Source organism: Lytechinus pictus, chromosome 10 (genome assembly GCF_037042905.1).
Source record: "Lytechinus pictus isolate F3 Inbred chromosome 10, Lp3.0, whole genome shotgun sequence".
NCBI classification, from domain to species: domain Eukaryota; kingdom Metazoa; phylum Echinodermata; class Echinoidea; order Temnopleuroida; family Toxopneustidae; genus Lytechinus; species Lytechinus pictus.
This window is the reverse complement of record NC_087254.1, coordinates 13,203,749-13,224,967: the sequence shown is the minus strand read 5'-3', so window position 1 is coordinate 13,224,967 and position 21,219 is coordinate 13,203,749. Positions and strand designations below refer to the sequence as shown.

At 33.6% G+C, this 21,219-nt stretch overlaps 1 protein-coding gene across 1 annotated transcript in view; it reads right to left on the bottom strand.

The window, feature by feature from the left end:
* LOC129270192 (uncharacterized) overlaps nt 1-17,316 on the bottom strand; it is an 80,215-nt gene extending 62,899 nt beyond the window's left edge. Inside the window, exons 1-7 of the mRNA XM_064106019.1 lie at nt 17,158-17,316; nt 14,764-15,001; nt 14,116-14,196; nt 6,947-7,073; nt 3,519-3,577; nt 1,571-1,722; nt 943-1,056 (exon numbers count right to left, since the gene is read on the bottom strand). Coding sequence (XP_063962089.1) covers nt 943-1,056; nt 1,571-1,694 — 238 coding nt within the window. The 5' untranslated portion in view covers nt 1,695-1,722; nt 3,519-3,577; nt 6,947-7,073; ... (1 more) ...; nt 14,764-15,001; nt 17,158-17,316. The remainder of the gene's footprint in view (nt 1-942; nt 1,057-1,570; nt 1,723-3,518; nt 3,578-6,946; nt 7,074-14,115; nt 14,197-14,763; nt 15,002-17,157) is intronic.
* Nucleotides 17,317-21,219: the final 3,903 nt, after the last annotated feature.

Sequence of the window (21,219 nt, the reverse complement as noted above, 5' to 3'; positions counted from 1 at the left end):
GTCTTCATATTCTTATTTCATAAGAAACTTTCAGCATTCCAATTATTTTATTTTTCTGTTTTTATCCGAATCAACTTTATTAACAAGAGAACTTAGTGGATGTCCCCATCGAATTACTGACTTAAAAGGGAAAAAAATGATCACTTTGACTGATTCCCCTATGCAAGGGTTACTGGAGGTCCATTTGTTTACATTTGAAATTATAATGGGATCGATAAAAAATCGACCAAAACATCGTATATCAAGGAATGCATATCGTTTTCACAATTGGTTCCCTCATATCCTTCAACACAGGTGCATTCATAGGTTCCATCTTGGTTGATACAAGTCGCTCCATTCCTGCACGGATTAGCAGTGGTACACTCGTCTATATCTATAACAGTATGAAAAGAAAAGTAGCCCGTAGCAAATCTAACTTCGGAAAATGATGTGACCTTTTACACAGGTACATAAAAGTAAGGTTACATTTTGGTTGATACAAGTCTCTCCATTTATGCAGGGGTTAGCAGAGGTACGCTCGTCTATGTCTGCGAAGAAAGTGACCAATCAAATAAATTATTTCATAGAGAGATTAATTTAATCATTCCTACTTATAAGAATAACATATTATTTTTTGATGAAAAAAGGGGGAAATGAGTATTGACATTGTTTTGAATGATCATTTTTCACAATCGTTTCACTTAGTCTCTTTGTAAAGGTAGCCTAACTTTACATATTCCAGTTGAATTGATATTAATCAACTGATCCATACATAGATCAAATCATCACAATTTTGTTTCTGTAGGGGATTGATATCGAGCAAGGACAGCGTTGAATATGCACTTTTGTTTAATTATCGAGAAAAACAAATATTACGATCACGGAATTCGAATTCGATTGTGAATATTTTGATATGCCCTTTGCTAAAAACAAAGAAGAAAAGTCGAACTGATTAATAATTACCATTCTGACATGATTTTCCGGTGAATCCCTCGACACAGGTACAAGTGTAATCTGATGAGTTCGGGATATCATTACACGATGCTCCATTGCTACACGGTTCAATGTCACATGCAGCTGGTATCATGAATCCACCAAAATGAAAGACAAACGGAAAATAAGACAAACACCAAAATAATTCTGTGTAGAATTTTGTGTAGAATTTAGTGTAGTATTTTGATTTTGTGTAGTATTTTCATTTTTATATGTTATATTTTTATTTTTATAGGCTATGTAACCACAAAAATATTTATTAGGAGGCTGCACTCTACAAGCTCCGCTTTTTAGCAGCCTCCTCCATTTCCAACCTGATATGTAATAGTCTGGAATATAATTTTTGTGCAGGGATACTTGAAATATGTTTTGTTATTTGTATGTCAAAATGTACAAAACAAACTGTAATTGTTGAAAATGGAAATAAAACGAAATGAAATGAATTATCGCCTGTGTTTATAGTTAAATTGGTATTTGATTGATATTTGCAATCATATTGTTGTTGTGCTGTTTCATCATATCATTAAATAACGCAGACAAGCTTCCAATATAGTAGACTTCTGTGTTAAATGTTTTATAAACACGTGGAATTTCATACCTGTTGTGACGTCGATAATCGTGTTTTCATCCAATGCATTCTGCATATTATGTGTTAGGTTATTGAGGGTGACCTCGATTGCATCGCTTCGCTCTCTCTCAGCCATGGGCATGTCAAACGTCATCGTGAGCTCCACCTTAATACTCCCTGGGCTGTTGAGGTAGGGTGAGAGAAGTAAGTAGTCACCTTATACATGGTGTTGAAATCAGGAAAGATCAACTGCCTCTCATTGATGAACAATGCAGCTTTTTGCAAAACCAATATTACTCAACATGAAAACAATGTTTTTCCCCTAGTTTTCGATAATTCTGCCATTATTGCATCATAACTTTCAGTGACATTATTTTCAACTCATTTCCTGAAACCTCAGACCCTTTTCAATTTTCTTCATGCCAATACATAACAAAGTTCATTTTCCATTTTAAAAAATTATTGCCTCTTTTTTGGAAATAGTACACCGTATCCAATACTCAACCCTTTCAAATATTTCCCTCAGTTTGCCCCTGTTTCATAGTAGAAATCTCAATTCAAATTACTGTAATGAGTCAGGATTCCAAAAATGAATACTTATTCTATTTAGATTCAAATTTAAAACTTATTGACATAAAATTCTGATATCTTATTATAATTACTAGAATTTAAACGTTTTTAAGTCAATTTGTTCTATTTTGAATATCTTCCCTTATTGTAATACCATTTTACTCTGTAGACAGCAGTTCAATTTTCGGATGTGTAATGGTAGGGTATCGGGTATTCACTTTGACAATACTTGCCTTAGTGAATTTGTTCCTTTTTATAACAATTATATAAACGTGTCGGGAAACACAATATCTAAAAAACAAAGACAAATCTAAATGAAAATTGATAGAAAAAATAGCATTGTCGATGTATATTGAATACGCAAATATTCACAATTGCCATCACCATCATTATCCAAAGGTAAATTCTACTAGCAGCCCCTGCCCCTCCCCAAACAATCATTAAATACACAACGTACCGTTGCATTATGTTTATATAGAAAGTTGAAAATTAAAAGGAAGGGCTAACAAAAAATCTTATAGAAATATATGTTAACCAGGTAGACTTGGATTGTAAGCAGATTGTTATGAGATTTTTCATTTCGTCAGACCTACCGTTCCTAGTCATTGTTCAGGTAAATGTTCACAAAGGGTGCAACCCCTCCAAAAACAATAATAAACAAAAAATGAATAAGAATTAAATAGTAAAAAATGAAGAATGAAATAACAATAATAATAATGATAATAATCGTATAATAATAATCAATTTTTGTAAAATTAGTATCTAAAATGGAGAATTATACTCATTTTTAACTCTTGCGTGATTAGAGTGGCAAAACAAATCAGCGAAAACTTTTTCGATAGCATCAATTACGATTTTTCTAACATACTGCGATTTTTTATATATCTATGTTTGTTAATAGCTATGTCACTCTTTTTTTTTACTATTTACTATGTCTGAATTTAAATTGTTTAATGCATTTTTTCTGTACATTGTTAGATATTTACTATTTCAACAGGACCATGTTGAAAAACAGTGTATATATTATCTGAACATGCTTATCCTGTATAAAGATTTTTAAATGAATAAATAAATTTCACGTCCATTCATGTTCGTCATGTTACTTGACAAGATTTTTTTCCATCTTTTTCAATTTCCTGTAATAATTCTATATAAAAAAAGGAAAAAAAGAAATAGGATACAAAGACAACGAAATGAAGATGTTCCAACATGGTATATGTATAAAATGAAGACGTAAGTCCCAAAATATTGTAAAATGTATTTTGTTGATTAAGGGAATGCATCCAAGAGAATAATTTGTCGGTTTTTTTTTCATTTCTTATTGAATTAGAATAAAATATATTTTGTATAATTCCGGGGTATAATTCTTATATGGACACAATTTTCCCATTTTTTCTTTAATGCATACCTGACTGATATAACTGCGACTTCTCTGTAATACGCGTCGTATTGGTATGCTGCATCAATCTGAGGGGAAAATAAAGATTAAAATGTAAATAGCCCTGCATGCAGCCAAATCAAATTGTCAAAGAAAATCAACATTATTTCAAGGGGTTCTTTCGTGCTGGTGACAACGATAAAATATCCTGAGTTTGCTAAATCTGTTTTCACTTTACTTGCATTTTAAATTTGAAAAAGGTAAATACACCAATAACACACTATAATTTATGTACCTTGAACTCTTGCTAAAGCCTAGGCAAATTTGCTATATACTTCATACCAAATTGAAAGACTGCGCCATAGTAATTATAATGAGAACGTCGTAGTCACGTGATAAGAGCAAACTTGACGCTGGATCTGTAATTTATTATCATTTTCTTCGTATGGCGAACCCAGAATAGCGTTTGCATTATGTTTTGAATGGATATGTGGAGGGACCTCGGTATGTTTGTATATGTGTACAAATACAGAAAAGAAAAAGAAGTGTGTGGGTGAAGAACGAGGAGAGGAGGAAGAAAAAAGTGAAAAGGAAGAACATAAAACATAATGATTCGTTCATTTGGAAAAGATTTACTGTTATAAGAAGAAGTGGTATAGAATTAGAGGTAGTAGTAGTAGTAGTAGTATAGAAGTAGTAGTAGTAGTAGTAGTAGCCCAGTAGTAGTAGTATTTAGCAGAAATTGTAGTTAAAGTAGTAGTAGTAGTAGTGGTAGTAGTAGAAGTTGTAGTAGCCCAGTTGTAGTAGTATTTAGCAGAAATAGTAGTTAAAGTAGTAGTAGCAGTAGTATTTAGCAGAAATAGTAGTGAAAGTAGTAGTAGCAGTAGTAGTAGTAGTAGTAGTAGTAGTAGTAGTAGTAGAAGTAGTAGTAGTAGTAGTAGTAGTAGTAGTAGTAGTAGTAGTAGTAGAAGAAGAAGAAGAAGTAGTAGTAGTAGTAGTAGTAGTAGTAGTAGTAGTAATAGTAGTAGTAGTAGTAGTAGTAGTAGTAGTAGTAGTAGTAGTAGTAGTAGAAGAAGAAGTAGTAGTAGTAGTAGTAGTAGTAGTAGTAGTAATAGTAGTAGTAGTAGTAGTAGTAGTAGTAGTAGTAGTAGTAGTAGTAGTAATAGTAGTAGTAGTAGTAGTAGTAGTAGTAGTAGTAGTAGTAGTAGTAGTAGTAGTAGTGTTTCGAAAATGAAATCGGGTAAGAAGGTGGATACAATGTCCTAAATATACACAACAAAAAAAGTAAGTCCCCCCTTGAACAAACATCAATAATTTCCGAACCAATGCGAGTTTTTGATATATTTTTACATGAGCGTGTAGGTAATTTTATAAGCTACCCTTTGAGTAAATATTATGGACGTATTTTACGTCATGCTTCAGTGAGCACCGTCAGAAGGCAAAAATGTCACTTTTCAAAAGTCACAAGCCAAAAATCATGACTTTGATTCCATTTTATTGGAACTGATTCCACATTCTCATCATGAAAAATAGTCAGAAGGCTTGTAAAAGGTACTTTCTAAAAGACGATACAATTTTTTTGGCTAAATTTCACGGTTGAATAAACACAAGTCCAAATTTGCTATAATTGGATTTTTACACATTTTCATCAATAACAATGATAGAATATGATGACAGTTATTTTTAGGAAGAGTATCTTCAACAATATTCATCGTTTCACGGTTCAATGAACATTTATTGAAAACAAAAAATACGATTTTCAAATATCATAGGCAAGTATTGTTTAATTTTGGTAACTGAAACTGATCTTTTATCAACTTTTTCGTTATGTTCATGACCAATTAGCATGCTTCAATGATTCAAAGGCGTTTAATTAAACATTCACGCTTGAATGAACATGTGGAATGTGATTAGCTCTTTTTTACGTTATTGAAAAAATGCAACTTGTAACTATGGATATCTGTCACAAACCTCCTTGCATGGTTCATTTGATTTGATTTTTATGAAAATCCCGATGTTTAATGCATCAGTGAGCACACAATATTCGAAAATTATGCAAATGAGAAGAAAGTTCAAGGTCTTGGCCCCACTCTGTGCCGTATCGAATTGTTATTTTGGTGTGCGCTCCTTTTGGATAGTGTTACTCTGAAGCCATGTGCGAAGTTTCACGAAATAACTGTTGGCAGAAGTAACAAAAACCGTCCATGAAACAAACCCCTTATTTCATATTTGTTAAAATTTTGACTTCCTCTCTCATAGACTTGTGTACATTATGGGTGCATATGTTTAAGAATAAGTAACCCCTTATTCAATATGGTGGAACTTTTTTCAAGGCTGTCTTTAGCAATGCCATTTGGCAGTAATGTTTAACAAAATGGGCAGAATTCTGTGCAAATATGAAATCGATTTGTTTATTTACGGATGAGTGAGCACGCATCAAAGCGAGAAAATGGGTATTTTCAATGTCACAGACTCATTTTAAAGGGTAATAAGATGAATATTGGGGGCAAATTCGGTTTCAAATGTGACTTTAATTGCTGTTGTTTTTCTCATCCATCATCACTTCATACTTACCGAACTTAACATTTTCATGGTTGAGCGAGCACATTCGAAAACTTAGGAATGAATACTCTTTATACTGCATAAATGTATTCTTTTCCTAACAATTTCTCATGATCAGTTTAATTTATGGACAAATCAGTGGTGGATCCAGAATTTAAAAATGGGGGAGGGGCCTATAATCATATTTTAATATGACCTAACAAGTTGTCGAGGATACTACCATACACCCCTATGATGATACGTCACAATACAGGGGCCGCGGAACGGTTTTCAAAGTGTGGGGGAGGGGCTGAGCCAAAAGTGGGGGGGGGGGGTGCTAACCATGCAAAAAATCACAATCGTATGGTCATTTTTGCATTTTTGTACATGATTTTGGAAAAAAGTGGGCCCCCCATCCCCGCTTCCGCGGCCCCTGCGATATTGTGCTCACTCAACCATGAACATACGATATCAAAATTGTGTGTGGAGTGGCTAAATGATGGATAGCAAAACAGCATAACACCATAAAATTCACCTAAAAACAACTTTTGCCCAACTTTGTATTTGCACAATCTGAAAAATGACTCTTGTGACTTTCAAAAATGGTCATTTTTAATTCAATCTTTAATTACTCATGCATGACCCAACTGATCAATCTCATTTTCCCCCAGGAGTTGCTTAATGAGTGTAGAAAACCACCTACGAATTATCATATCTCAAAATAACTCCGTTCAAAAGTTACCGCAATTTGATTTAGGGGGGACTTACTTTTTTTGTTGTGTATATATTACATTGCTATATCGTTTACACAATAGTTGCCCCCAAGACATTTTTAAAATCTCATTTACTGCAAGTTTGCACAAAATGATTGAACACCCTCAAACACACATTTCATGGTAATTGATAAGTCTACTCACCGATGAAATGATATCATTGGTGAAGGTCACATAAGCTTGTGTCGATTCATCTCTCAGGTCGTCAGTGAACGTCCGATTAATGAGGGTGATGTTTACTCCGATTTCAACGATTTCTCCTGGAAAAATACTGCTTTTATTATACAGTGCGTTCCAAAAAAAACGAAACCGAGATTTAGCGATGATTTATCATAACTTATTCACAAATAAAATAGATTAATGACCTAACAATGTAAAGCTTAGAATCTCCTCTTTCATCTGATATTAATTTGATTATTTCTCCTTCACGCATGAGCGAGCAAAAACAATTTGAAGGAAGGATACCAAAAACTCATTTGGCGGGGGGTATATGAATTTCAAAAAGAAAACCACATGTCTTAAAATTTCAATATCTGCTCTTTGATTTGATATCTCAATTACAGAAAATGGTCAAGAAATAACAAAGTTCTGGTTATTTGAAATAAGGCTTGAATTTCAATAATTTCAAAAAATGAAGAGGTTTTACAGGCTAGCGTTCACTCGACACTCCGTTTTGTTTACGATCAGCCATGCATTAAGTCTTTTGTTAACCATGCGATAGCTTCTGTGGGAAACCGGTGAAAACAGTTTATTTAATGAAATTATGGAAATTCAAGCCTTATTTCAAATAACCAGAACTTTGTTATTTCTTGACCATTTTCTGTAATTGAGGTATCAAATTAAAGAGCAGATATTGAAATTTTACGACATGTGGTTTTCTTTTTGAAATTCATATACCCCCCGCCAAATGAGTTTTTGGTATCCTTCCTTAAAATTGTTTTTGCTCACTCATGCGTGAATGAGGAATAATCTAAGTAATATCATATGAAAGAGGAGATTCTAAGCTTTACATTGGTAGGTCATTTGTCTATTTTATTTTTGATTAAGTTATGAAAAATCATCGCTAAATCTTGGTTTCGTTTTTTCTGGGACGCACTGTATACATGTATATGAGAAATTCAGAGGACGCGGAACGTTTTAAAATGTTTGTGTCTGAGTGGGGGTATTTTTATGTTTCTGGACACAATAAGTGAAAAAAGTAAAAAATGGGGGAGGTGCCAGCCCCCTGTTGCATCCACAAATGTAATAACGCCCACAAATGTAATAACACTTTACCCACAAATGTAATAACGCCCACAAATGTAATAACACTTTACCCACAAATGTAATAATTTCACCCACAAATGTAATAATGCACTTTACCCACAAATGTAATAATTTTTGATCGCCCACAAATGTAATAATGACTTTACCCACAAATGTAATAAATTTGAAGGGATTTTTAGCGAATCCGTTCTAAACTAAAATCCTGTAGTAATGCGTTCATATAGCCATGGACCTATTGTAATAGGTCCATGATATAGCACAAAAGTCCAAAGTCTTTTTTCCAGACCCGGTTGATTCAAATTATAATATAAGTCCAAAGTCTTTTTTCCAGACCTGGATATTGCAAAAATTATAATATGAGTCCAAAGTCTTTTTTCCAGACCCGGTTGTTTACAAAATTATAATATAAGTCCAAAGTCTTTTTTCCAGACCCGGTTGTTTCAAAAATTATAATATAAGTCCAAAGTCTTTTTTTCCAGACCCGGTTGTTTAAAAAAATATAACATAAGTCTAAAGTCTTTTTTCCAGACCCGGTTATTTCAAAAATTATAATACAAGTCCAAACTAAGATACGATAATGATATTCAAGTGAAATAAAAATGAGAATCGAGCTCAGTCTTTTCTCCAGACCCAGTTAATTAAAGCTGGAGGAATAAATGTCTTTGTTGTTGTTTGAACTTATATGGCGCGTATTGTGAATATATGCGCTCAGAGTAAATTCAGAACCAAGCGTAATCTTTTCTCCAGACCCGGTTACCTAAAACTAAAAACTAAAAACCTATAGTAATGCGTTCATATAACACAAAAGTGCAGTCTTTTTTCCAGACCCGGTTAATTCAAAAAGTATAATATAACTCAAAGTCTTTTTTCCAGACCCGTTTGAGTAGAAAATTATAATACAAGTCCAAAGCCTTTTTTCCAGACCCGGTTGTTAAAAAAATTATACTATACGTCCAAAGTCTTTTTTCCAGACCCGGTTATTTAAAAAATCATAATATAAGTCCAAACTAAGATACCATAATGATATTCCAGTGGAATAAAAATGAAAATTGAGCTTAGTCTTTTCTCTTAACCCTGTTATTCCAAAATTATGAATAACAATACAACAACAAAAACAGTATAAAGACTCAGCCAGACCCAATAATTTTTTTTTCAAAACGCAAATAGTAATAATTTCAAACACAAATAGTAATAATAAATAAACTACAAATCTAAGACCAAGCAATCATTCAACCTAAGAACCTTTTTTAAAGAGAGGTTAAAAGCGTTGTCTTTATTCCAGACCTAATCATTGAAAAAATTACAAAAAAATATTCTAACGTAAGACCCTATCATATTCTTATTCTTGTGGAATAAGACGAGATTTAAAACGTACTCTTTCCTCCAGACACAGTTATTTAAAAATGAATTTAGAAATACTTCAAATCTAAGACTAATTTTCAAAAGTTACACCCAGAAAAAAATACCCCACTCCCATTTTTTTAAAAATAATACTAAGACCCCTACAAAACATTGTAATAATGCATGGGTAAAGCAATCATCTTTTCTCAAGACTTGGTTATTATTTGAAAAAATAAAATAGTTTTTACAAATATTCTAAAACGAATACCCAATAATCTAATTACTGTGGAATAACATGAAGATCGATTGTAGAATTTCCTCCAGACACATTTATTTCAAGAATAAAAAAACAATAAAAAATCCAACCCCCAACAACGAATCTGAGAACCAACAATCCTCCAAATTAAGACCATGTAGAAAAGCACATGTTTAGAGCGTTGTCTTTATTCCAGACCCAGTCATTTAAAACAATTTAACAAATCTTAAAAACTTTGTCATATTCCTATTCCTGTGGAATAACACGAGTATTATGCTTAGTCTTTCGCCTAAACCCGGTTATTTAAAAAATAAACAAATATATAAAAAAGACGAGATTTAAAACGTACTCTTTCCTCCAGACACAGTTATTTAAAAATGAATTTAGAAATACTTCAAATCTAAGACCAATCTTCAAAATTAAACCCGGTTAAAATGCTTGGGTTTAGAGTGTTGTCTTTACCCCACACCCAGTTCTCTTAAAAATACAAATTAAGCCAAACTATAAAAATGATGTGATAACGCATACCACAAAGACGACAAATTAATCATAGGCGTAAATATTCATATGATACGCGCCTTAAAATCCAAGATAACAACGTTATTCTACATCAATGATATTGTGGGGTCTTTACTGATACTGTTTGTTTGTTTTTATTGTTTCTTATAATTTCCTATTTTGAAATAACTGGGTCTGGAGCAAAGGCTACACGATATTTCCATGCTATTCAATATTGATAAGATTGCAGGGTCTTTGTTTTGTTGTTGTTGTTGTTGTGTTTTTTTAATGATTTTTATAACTGGGTCTGGAGAAAAGACCACGCTATATTTCCATGCTATTCAACATGAATAGGATCGTGGGCCGTTGTTTTTATTATTATTATTAATTTATTATTATTATTATTCATTTGTTATTTGAAATAAGTGGGTCTGGAGGAAAGACTACGCTATATTTCTATGTTATTCAACAACAATAAGACTGTGGGGCTTTTGTTTTATTATTATTATATATCTTTTCTATGATTTGTTATTTTGAAATAACTGGGTCTTAAAAAAAGACTACGTTATATTTTCAAGTTATTCAACATCAGTGAGATAGTGGGGTTTTTGTTAATAGTGTTCTTAATGATATGCAATGGTGAAATAATCGGGGCTGGAACAAAGACTACACCATATTTTGATACTAACTGGGCGTTGTGGCGTGCACCTGTAATCCAAGCTATGTGGGAAAGTTATAAATTGATGCAGAGGTTCGAGCCCTTGTCACGTGTTTCGGATGGTGACGTTAAAGGTCGGTCCCAGACGTAAATAATCATATCTTATTGATACACGTCTGACAATACTCAAATACACACACACACATGCTATTCAATGTTGAAAAGATTGCGGGGTCTGTTTTTGGTTGTTGTTGTTGTTGTTCTTTTGTTTTTTTGAATGATTTTTTTATAACTGGGTCTGGAGAAAACACTATGCTATATTTACATTTTGTTCAACATTAATAAAATCGTGGGGTCTTTGTTTTTTTTTAATTATTTTTTATTATTTGCTATTTGAAACATTTGGGTCTGGAGGAAAGACTACGATAAACTTCTGTGTTATTCAACAATAAGAAGAATTAATTTTGGGATCTTTATTTGGAAGATTGTTTAAATGTTTTATATAACCGGTTCTAGAGAAAAAAAGACTGTGACTTTGCACCATATGAACGCGTTGCAATAGGGTTTTATTTTAGAACAGATTCGCCAAAAATCCCTTCAAATTTTTTAACATATGTGGGTAAAATCATTATTACATTTGTGGGCGATCAAAAATTATTACATATGTGGGTAAAGTGCATTATTACATTTGTGGGGTGAAATTATTACATTTGTGGGTAAAGGGTTTTAGTTTTTAGTTTTAAGTAACTGGGTCTGGAGAAAAAACTACGCTTGATTCTCAATTTGTGTGATAAGCTTTGCATTAGTTCAGTAATTATATTTGCATCCGTATGATTTCTTTTGTTCTCTTTTTCTTTCCTGTAATACATATAATTATGTACGCATATCAGAATAAGTCTACTATACTTTTTCATTTCCAAGGGGGATCCACACTTTACATGCTTTGCTTTTTAGTGGATCCCCCTCATTTCCATTTATGCTCTATATTATACTGTTTTTTTCTGTTTTTTTTTTTTTACGAAGTAAGAATGCCCTTCTGTAAAATTGTACTTGATTTGTATTACTTTATATTACTTTGTATTATGTTTTTTGAATGGAAATGAAATAAAAGAATTGAAGAATTGAAGAATTTACTCTTAGCGCATATATTCACAATTTACTCTTAGCGCATATATTCACAATGAGCGCCGTTTAAGTCAAAACAACAACAAAGACATTTATTCCACCAGTTTTAATTAACTGGGTCTTGAGAAAAGACTAAGCTTGATTCTTATTTTCATTGGCCCAAATATTCACCACTGGATGATACGCGCCGTATAAGCTAAAACAACAAAATTTTATTCCACTGGAATATCATTATCGTATCTTCGTTCGGACTTATATTATAATTTATTAAACAACCGGGTCTGGAAAAAAGACTTTGACTTATATTATCATTTTTGAATGAACCAGGTCTGGAAAAAAACCTTTTGCACTTTGTGCTATATGAACGCATTACTATACGGTTTTAGTTTTTAGTTACTAGGTCTGTAGAAAAGACTATGCTTGATTCTCAATTTACTCTCAGCACATATATTCACAATATGCGCCATATAAGTTAACACAAAAACAAAGACATTAATTCCACCAGTCTCGATTAACTGGGTCTGGAGAAAAGACTAAGCTCAATTCTCATTTCCATTCCACTGGAATATCATTATCGTATCTTAGTTTGGACTTATATTATAATTTTTGAAACAACCGGGTCAGGAAAAAAGACTTTGGACTTATATTATTATAACTTTTAAACAACAGGGTCTGGAAAAAAAGACTTTGGACTTATATCACAATTTTTGAAACAACCGGGTCTGGAAAAAAGACTTTGGACTTATATCATAATTTTTTAAACAACCGGGTCTGGAAAAATGACTTTAGACTTATATCATGATTTTTTAAACAACCGGGTCTGGAAAAAAGACTTTGGAATTATATTATAATTTTTGAAAAAACCAGGTCTGGAAAAAAGACTTTGGACTTATATTATAATTTTTGAATCAACCGGGTCTGGAAAAAGACTTTGGAATTATATTCTAATTTTTCAAACAACCGGGTCAGACTCTGGAAAAAAGACTTTGGACTTACATGATAATTTTTTAATTAACCGGGTCTGGAGAATAAAATTTGGACTTTCGTACTATATCATGGACCTATTACAATAGGTCAATCGCTATATGAACGCATTACTACAGGATTTTAGTTTAGAACGAATTCGGCAAAAATCCCTTCAAATTTCTTACATTTGTGGGTAAAGTCATTATTACATTTGTGGGCGATCAAAAATTATTACATTTGTGGGTAAAGTGCATTATTACATTTGTGGGTGAAATTATTACATTTGTGGGTAAAGTGTTATTACATTTGTGGGCGTTATTACATTTTTGGGTAAAGTGTTATTACATTTGTGGGCGTTATTACATTTGTGGGCGATTATTACATTTGTGGGTGTAACACCCCCCCCCCCCCCCGGTTCTGCAGCCCCTGTACCTTTGACTTCCTGATTTGTACTTGCATTCACTTAGAAATTGTGGTAACACACGTTACCCCGAGTTCCATTAGTTACTTTATACATTTCATTGATTTAATTCATCATAAATAATTGGAGATATTGTTACAGTTCGTCATTTCCACTTCAGCAGTCAAAACGATCCGTACTGAAAGGGGTACCCAGGGCTGAAAATGATAATATATCTAAATAAATAGAGTAAAATTCACAAGGCAGATTGCTGAAAATTTCATCAAAATCTGAGAACAAGTAACGAAGTTATTGAATTTTTAAGTTTAGCAATATTGAAAACAGTTTGCACGTCGTCATGAATATTCATTGGGTGGGCTGATGATGTCATGTCCCTTTTTCCTTTTCCTGGTTTATTACATGAAATCATCAATATTTCATATTTTTAGATATGTGGGTATAGTAGGTATCCCTTATATAAAATAAGTTATAGTAATCAATACCTAATACATTAAATTAATCACCAATCCATTTTTTTTTCTTTGAGGACAAAATATAAGAAAATACAAACGAACAAGTGTGGATGTGACGTCATTAATTTGCTCATTGAATATTCATAAAGACATGCATAGAACTGTTTCACCGAAACAATGAAAATCTTTAAAAATGCTACAACTCTGTAATTCCTTGTCAATATTTCGTAAATTTTCATTGCTATAATTGTCTGATTTTTCTTTATCTGTTCAAATCATATTACTTTTAGTCTAGAGTACCCCTTTAATGAAGAGATGGGATAGACTAACCTATCACAGGTGGTATCGTGGTGGTCTTCACTGATGTCTCCGGGGTGGTCTTGATCTCCTCAAAGGCCGCTACAGAGTCATCTGTGGTAAAAAAAAAAATCATAATGATGATAATGAGGATGATGATAATGATGAGGATGATAGTGATTATGATGATGATGATGATGATGATAATGATGAGGATGATGGTGATGTAGTGATAACAACTGCAATAATAATAATCCAAGTTGACCTCTTCAAGTTGTAGTTAGTAGTTTTCTGAAACCCGACCCATCCAAGAAAAAAGCCCTTGGGGTCAGCTGCCCCCTCCCCTTTCGGATAACATTTCGCTTAATAAATAACTTAATTTCATAGACTGAAAATATACAAACGCTTAAATAATTTGCTTATGATTAAACCTTTGAACTAATTAACTGAATTAACATAAATCATCAGTTTTTTTTTCATGATATATGACCTGGTGGGTGTTTCATAAAGCTGTTCGTAAAGTTACGAACGGCTTTACGCACGACTGGAACAGGTTCTTAGGTCATAACTCAATTACATAGGGATATCACAGAGCACAAGAAAGGATCACCAGTCGTTCGTAAAGTCATTCCTATCTTACGAACAGCTTTATGAAACACCCACCAGGATATGGCAACTCACCATTAATGAAAATGTACAGTGCGACCCCCATGCCAATAAGTGCTGCCAAAAGGAACAACATTAGAAAGACCATGATCCTGTACCGGGATCGATTTTTCCCTAGGTTTGAAGATATCCCATCCGAGTTCTCCTCGACATAACGATGTGGTATCCCCGAGTTATCTGGTCCTGTCGACATAGGTTTCATCCTGATCTCAGTGTGGTCATCGTATCCATGGTTGTCATAACCGTTAATGCCCTGCATCAGAATAACAACGGTATCATTACCATCATTACCACTTCTGCTACCACTATAAACTGCATGTTGCTGCAATATACATCCTTATAAGTCTACTTCTCAGAGTACAACTACGAACAAAAACTACACATAGGCGGATCCAGGGGGCCGACCGCCCCCCCCCCCTATTGGAGTAGCAAAAGAAAAGGAAAAAAGGGGGAAAGAAAGAAAACAAAAGAAAAAGACTACTACTACTACTACTACTTCTACTACTACTACTACTACTACTACTACTACTACTACTACTACTACTACTACTACTACTACTTCTACTACTACTACTTCTACTACTACCACTACTACTACTACTACTACTGCTACTTCTACTACTTCTACTACTACAAATACTACTACTACTAATCGGGCCTACTACTACTTCTTTAACTACTACTACTACTACTACTACTACTACTTCTACTACTACTACTACTACCACTACTACTGCTACTACTACTACTACTACTACTACTACTACTACTACTACTACTGCACATGATGCTGTTGTTTTTGTTGCTGCTGCCACTACTCTAAACTTTAAAAAACATTGGGTAAAAATGCTCCATGAAGGTAATTATGACTCCAACCAACATTGGGCATTTTCTTTTGGGCATTTCTATTTATCCAGTGTGATAAAAAATTTGCCCATTCTAAAGTAAAAATGCTGCTTATTTCTTAACCTTACTGGACAATAATATGCTTCCCGCATTGGGTAAAATACTGCCCCACATTGGTTGGACACATAATTACCCTCGTGCTGGTTAAAATTTTACCAAATATTCTTTACAGTGTATATACCACCACCACCACTGGCAAAATTTGCACCGCATGCAATCGCCTTGACTTTCATCTTCTAAAGCATGAATTAGGAATTAAAGTGGTAAAGATAAATATTTAGATGATAGATGGGAAATCGTGTTGGAATAATTGACCAAGACTTAGAAAGCAAGGAGAACATCATGCTCATATCTTTCTATTAAAATATCGATAGATTTCTGTTCTTCTGAACAGGGGCGTCCATCCATTTTTCAGATTGGGGGGGGGGGCAAAATCATGAATCGTTCTAAAGGCGCTCGATCACACCAAACAAACTCACCCACACACACACACACACAGGCCTAATTATATATATATATATGAGAAAGAGACTCGGACACATATCTCACCAAAAAATTAATGCGAGCGCGAAGGGCGAGCTGAATTTTTTTAGAATGCTGACCTGAAAACAGGAATGGTACCTGTTTAGGACTGTTTGTAGCAGTAACTCATGTGGAGGATACATATCTCACTACACAGATAATGCGAGTACCGAGAGCGAGCTGAAATTTTTGTATAATCTGACCTGAAAGATTCATTTTTGGTACTAATGATTAGGATGGGTATCTAAAATAACAATAGATGCGAGCGCGAAGCGCGAGCTGAAAATGTTGATATTTCGATCTGAAAAAATTGGCAGGTTAATGGACGTTTTTAATAAAGAAAAAGATATATATTCAACAAAAGATTATTGCAAATCGGAGCGGGAGTTCTTTTTAGGTTTAGAACCGAGAACGGGACATTCTGTTCACCTAATTAATCATGAAAAGTATGGGTTTGGTACATAAATGATGCGAGCGCGAAGTGCAAGCTGAAAATTTTTGATATTCCAATCTGAAAAACGGACATTTTGAGCACGATTTTAAATAAAGAACGGAGTTGTGTATCTCAATCTCGCTTGCTGAGATCTGTGTAACACTGCAATCTTATTTTATTTTTGCACATGCAAGCGGAATTATTGGGGGGACAAAACGATATGTTTGCCCCCCCCCCCCAATATTTTCATTGGTGGGGCGATCGCCCCCCCCCCCCCCCCCCCCCAGGATCGACGCCTCTGCTTCTGAATACTAAACGTCTCCACAACTTTAGAGCCGATTAAAGTTTATATGTAATGCTATGGAAACTAAAATGTCAGAGTGTTTTATTTTAGCCCCTACCGCAAGTCACGACTTCAAATATTATAGCCTATCAATTATTTAATGAATCATATATTATCATTACTATCATTATTATTACTATGCTACATTGTATTGTATTTTATGGTTGAAATAAATCGAAATTCAAATTGAATTGAAAAATCTTACCTGTCCTTCACTCGTCATGTTTGGTTAAATCAGGGAAATCGTATATATATGTAACATGACATCGAATTGCTCCTTTCTCAAATAAGTGAGACTTCGGCAAAAACTTTATAGGAGTGATACCATTTGAAGATAGGGCGTCACGAATCCATAACTGATAACCTTTGTCGAGAGGAAGCTTTGTTGACATAGTTTTCTCGATGATGAATCACACTATATTGCTTTTTTCAATATCATATGGACATTGTTTATCCAGAAATATTGCCGCCCGATTGGTAAGAGGTAAATCATGTGATCACACGTGAGATCCCATATTAAGCGATACAATTTGAATAATGTGAAGCATACATAAAAGACTTTACTTTCTGTGTTTCGCCGAAGTATTCGATGGCTTTATTAAACAAGTGGAATGCCTCTGGCCGTCTCACCTGCATCACGCGATTCAATATAGCAGCAGTGCTGATTTTGAAAACTACTATAACTCGCACAAGATGTTCAGTGATACTTGGTTACTCTTATTTCCACGTTTTATGAACTAGACCAATACACTTATAGAGATATGATGGCAATTCAACAAATACCCCCAACGTGGCCAAAGTTCTTTGACCTTACATGACCTTTGACCTTGATCATGTGACCTGAAACTCACACAGGATGTTCAGTGATACTTGATTACTATTATGTCCAAGTTTCATGAATCAGATCCATAAACTTTCAAAGTTATGATGGTAATTCAACAGATACCCCCAATTCGGCCAAAGTTCATTGACCCTAAATGACCTTTGACCTTGGTCATGTGATGTGAAACTCATGCAGGATGTTCAGTGATACTTGATTAACCTTATGTATAAGTTTCATGAACTAGGTCCATATATTTTCTAAGTTATGATGACATTTCAAAAACTTAACCTTAGGTTAAGATTTTGATGTTGATTCCCCCAACATGGTCTAAGTTCATTGACCCTAAATGACCTTTGACCTTGGTCATGTGACATGAAACTCAGGCAGGATGTTCAGTAATACTTGATTAACCTTATGGCCAAGTTTCATGAACTAGGTCCATATACTTTCTAAGTTATGCTGTCATTTCAAAAACTTAACCTCAGGTTAAGATTTGGTGTTGACGCCGCCGCCGCCGCCAGAGAAGGAAATCAAATATTTTGAAAAAAAAATCTGAAACGCTTTGCTATGCTAAAATTTGCTTTAGATAAAACCCACATTAATAAAATAATGTATAGGTCTAGAATGATAATTTATTCATAAAGTAATAATTTTCAAAACAATCCTCCGATGATGATAGATATAGTCACTAACTTATAGATGGAAGGGGGTTGGGGCACTTTACCCCTTAAAGTTCAACGGCCAAGAACAAAATTAAGAAAAAAGAAGAAAACAAGGTGGAATGGGTCCCCTGTTGCTTATTTTCCGAATATTTAGACCAAAATGTATCGGAAAATTAGACTTAAAAAAAAGTTTTATTTTTTTTTGCAACATTTTTCGTTAAATCCAACTGTTGGTCTTTGCACTCTAAACAAATTTTACCCAATATTGGGTAATATGGGAACGTGTATGTTTCTTTGGTAAAATTGTTTACAAAATATTATGTAAATTTACGCAATGTTGGGTTCAAATTTACCCTTCAAACATTCATTTTGCACAATATTTTTTTTGGGGGGGATACTTAGCAAGCATGCATGTTCCCTTTCTACCCAATATTAGGTAAATTCTTACTCTATGTTTTTATAGTGTGGAAAATAGGGTGGAAATGAAGGTAATCCAAATTTTACAAAGGTAAAATAAGACTCTTCAACACCTCCTTCCAGACACTCTATGACCAGTAATGTGAAGTTGGGCTTGATTCAAACTCTCGTTTAAAGTTGTGGTTTAATTAAGTATGAATAGCCAAGTGTGACATCAATCTCTAACAGTAGAGATTTAATCTTTCAGCTCATTTGACTCTCAAATCATTCTTAATTGTCTGGGAAGTATCAATAAGATAATTGACTTAACCATTAAATATCAGGAAGGAGAACAGTAAACATAAGAAAGAAACAATGTTATAAAAAATTTTTACACTTTTTGCTTTCTGTAATTTTAGCACAGAGTTAGACCGTGGCCTATAAGTTAAACCTAACTTCAGAATACGGGCCAATGTGATATTTTTTTTTTAATCATTGCTTCCTGTCGCAACGCCTCGTCTCACAGTGCTACTGGGCAAAACTAGCTCGTACTACAGATCTATTTTGGGATCTGATGAAACAGATATACCCGTTTCATCAGATCTCAAAAAAGATCTAGTACGAGCTAGATTTGCCCAGTTTGTGTCAATATGCCTTTTATCCTACGTTGAATCCGGACAAAGAACAAACTTTTCCCTCAAATATACGATGAACCATGAATCATTCACTTTTTTAAGAGTCGTCGCACCATGGAAACATACAAGAGATGTACGTGTCTTTTTTCACCTCTCCCAAAATTTATCTTTATCCTTTATCTTGTTCTTTCTTACTCAAATTTTGCGTGATTTATTTCTGATGTTCATTTAAACTTAGTGATCTTTGATTGTTTATGAGGTATGTACACCTATTGTTCATTCAGGAGCAATATGATATGATTGGCATATACACCACTTACTCCCTATTATTAACTGTATAGGTTTATCCTCATATCGACAATTTAATACATTTTCCTAATTATTAAAGAAACATTTTTTAACGTTTTATATGCGCTAGTATATGCTTTAGTATTGCTTTTACATTTATAATTATTATCATTATTATTATTACCATTATCATCATCATCATCATCATCAATATTATTATTATTATTATTATTACTGTTATTATAAGTTCGTTAACAATCCATCAATCATTGTCATTACTATTTCGGAAAGAATTAATTTGGCTTTTTTGTTGATAATCATTTTATTTTATCGTTATTCACAATTAATGTACAATTAAAAGCACAATAGATTCCGATATACTGCATGTGCTCTTATGTTTGTTTTAATATGTGTATCCATGTTCATTTTTCTTGTCGAAAATGACAGGGAGCCTAATTATTCCTTATTTATGTTCTGATTTGTATACGGTTCGCGTTAATGTTTAAGTAATTATTATCCAAGTTATTTCTTGACGCTTTCCGCCTATATAGTGTTTATGTTTATTTTCAGGGCAAGTACATCCCACAAATAACGTTGATTTCAATATAAGAGATAAATCAAATGAATATTCATCAAAATTGGTAGTAAAATAAAGTAATGACATTTTAAAGTTTCGCTTAATTTCACAAAACACTTATGCACATCTGCATTTCCGTAACGGGGGGGGGGGGTTACAGTAAGGGACTAAATCCTCCTTGAGGATTTTGCCGGGAAAATTTCAAAAATAAACAGGAAAGAAGGACATGGAGAAAGAAAGAGAAAGGAAAAGAAAAAAGGCAAGTTCATCCCAGAAAAATGTTGATCTGATTCAAGAGACAACATCAAACAAGCATAGGCCTAAAGCGCTAAAAATTTCATCAAAATCAGTTGGAAATTGAAAAGTTATGAAATTGTAAAGATTCGCTTATATTTCACAAAATAGTTATATGCAAATTAGGGTGTCTATGATATCCCATACTCACTTTTTCTTTTGGTTTTTTTTATTGCTTGAATTAAACAAAATTCATTTTTCATAGATTTGCCAACCTGACTGAACCACATAATGGTAAAAAAATGGTAATACAACACGTTTAGGGAGATGACGGTGAGGGATTAAAATATTTCGTATTCCATGAGTGGATGACGGCATGAGTCCCGTCATTTGCATACAGTCAGACCGCAGGTCCCTATGCTAATGAGCAAAAAGGCCAGATTCATCCAAATCATCTCGTGGCTGAATACTCCTCCTTGCAAAATCTCGTGATTCGTGAGATTTTCTTTCTCTAAGAATTTACCTGTTTTAACCTCAAGTTAAATGAAATATTATTGCACCATCAGATAGAGTAAAAGTTACTCTTTCATATTGGTCATTTATTTTGTATACAATATTTTGTTAAATAAGTAAATTTCTGGCCTGAAAATGT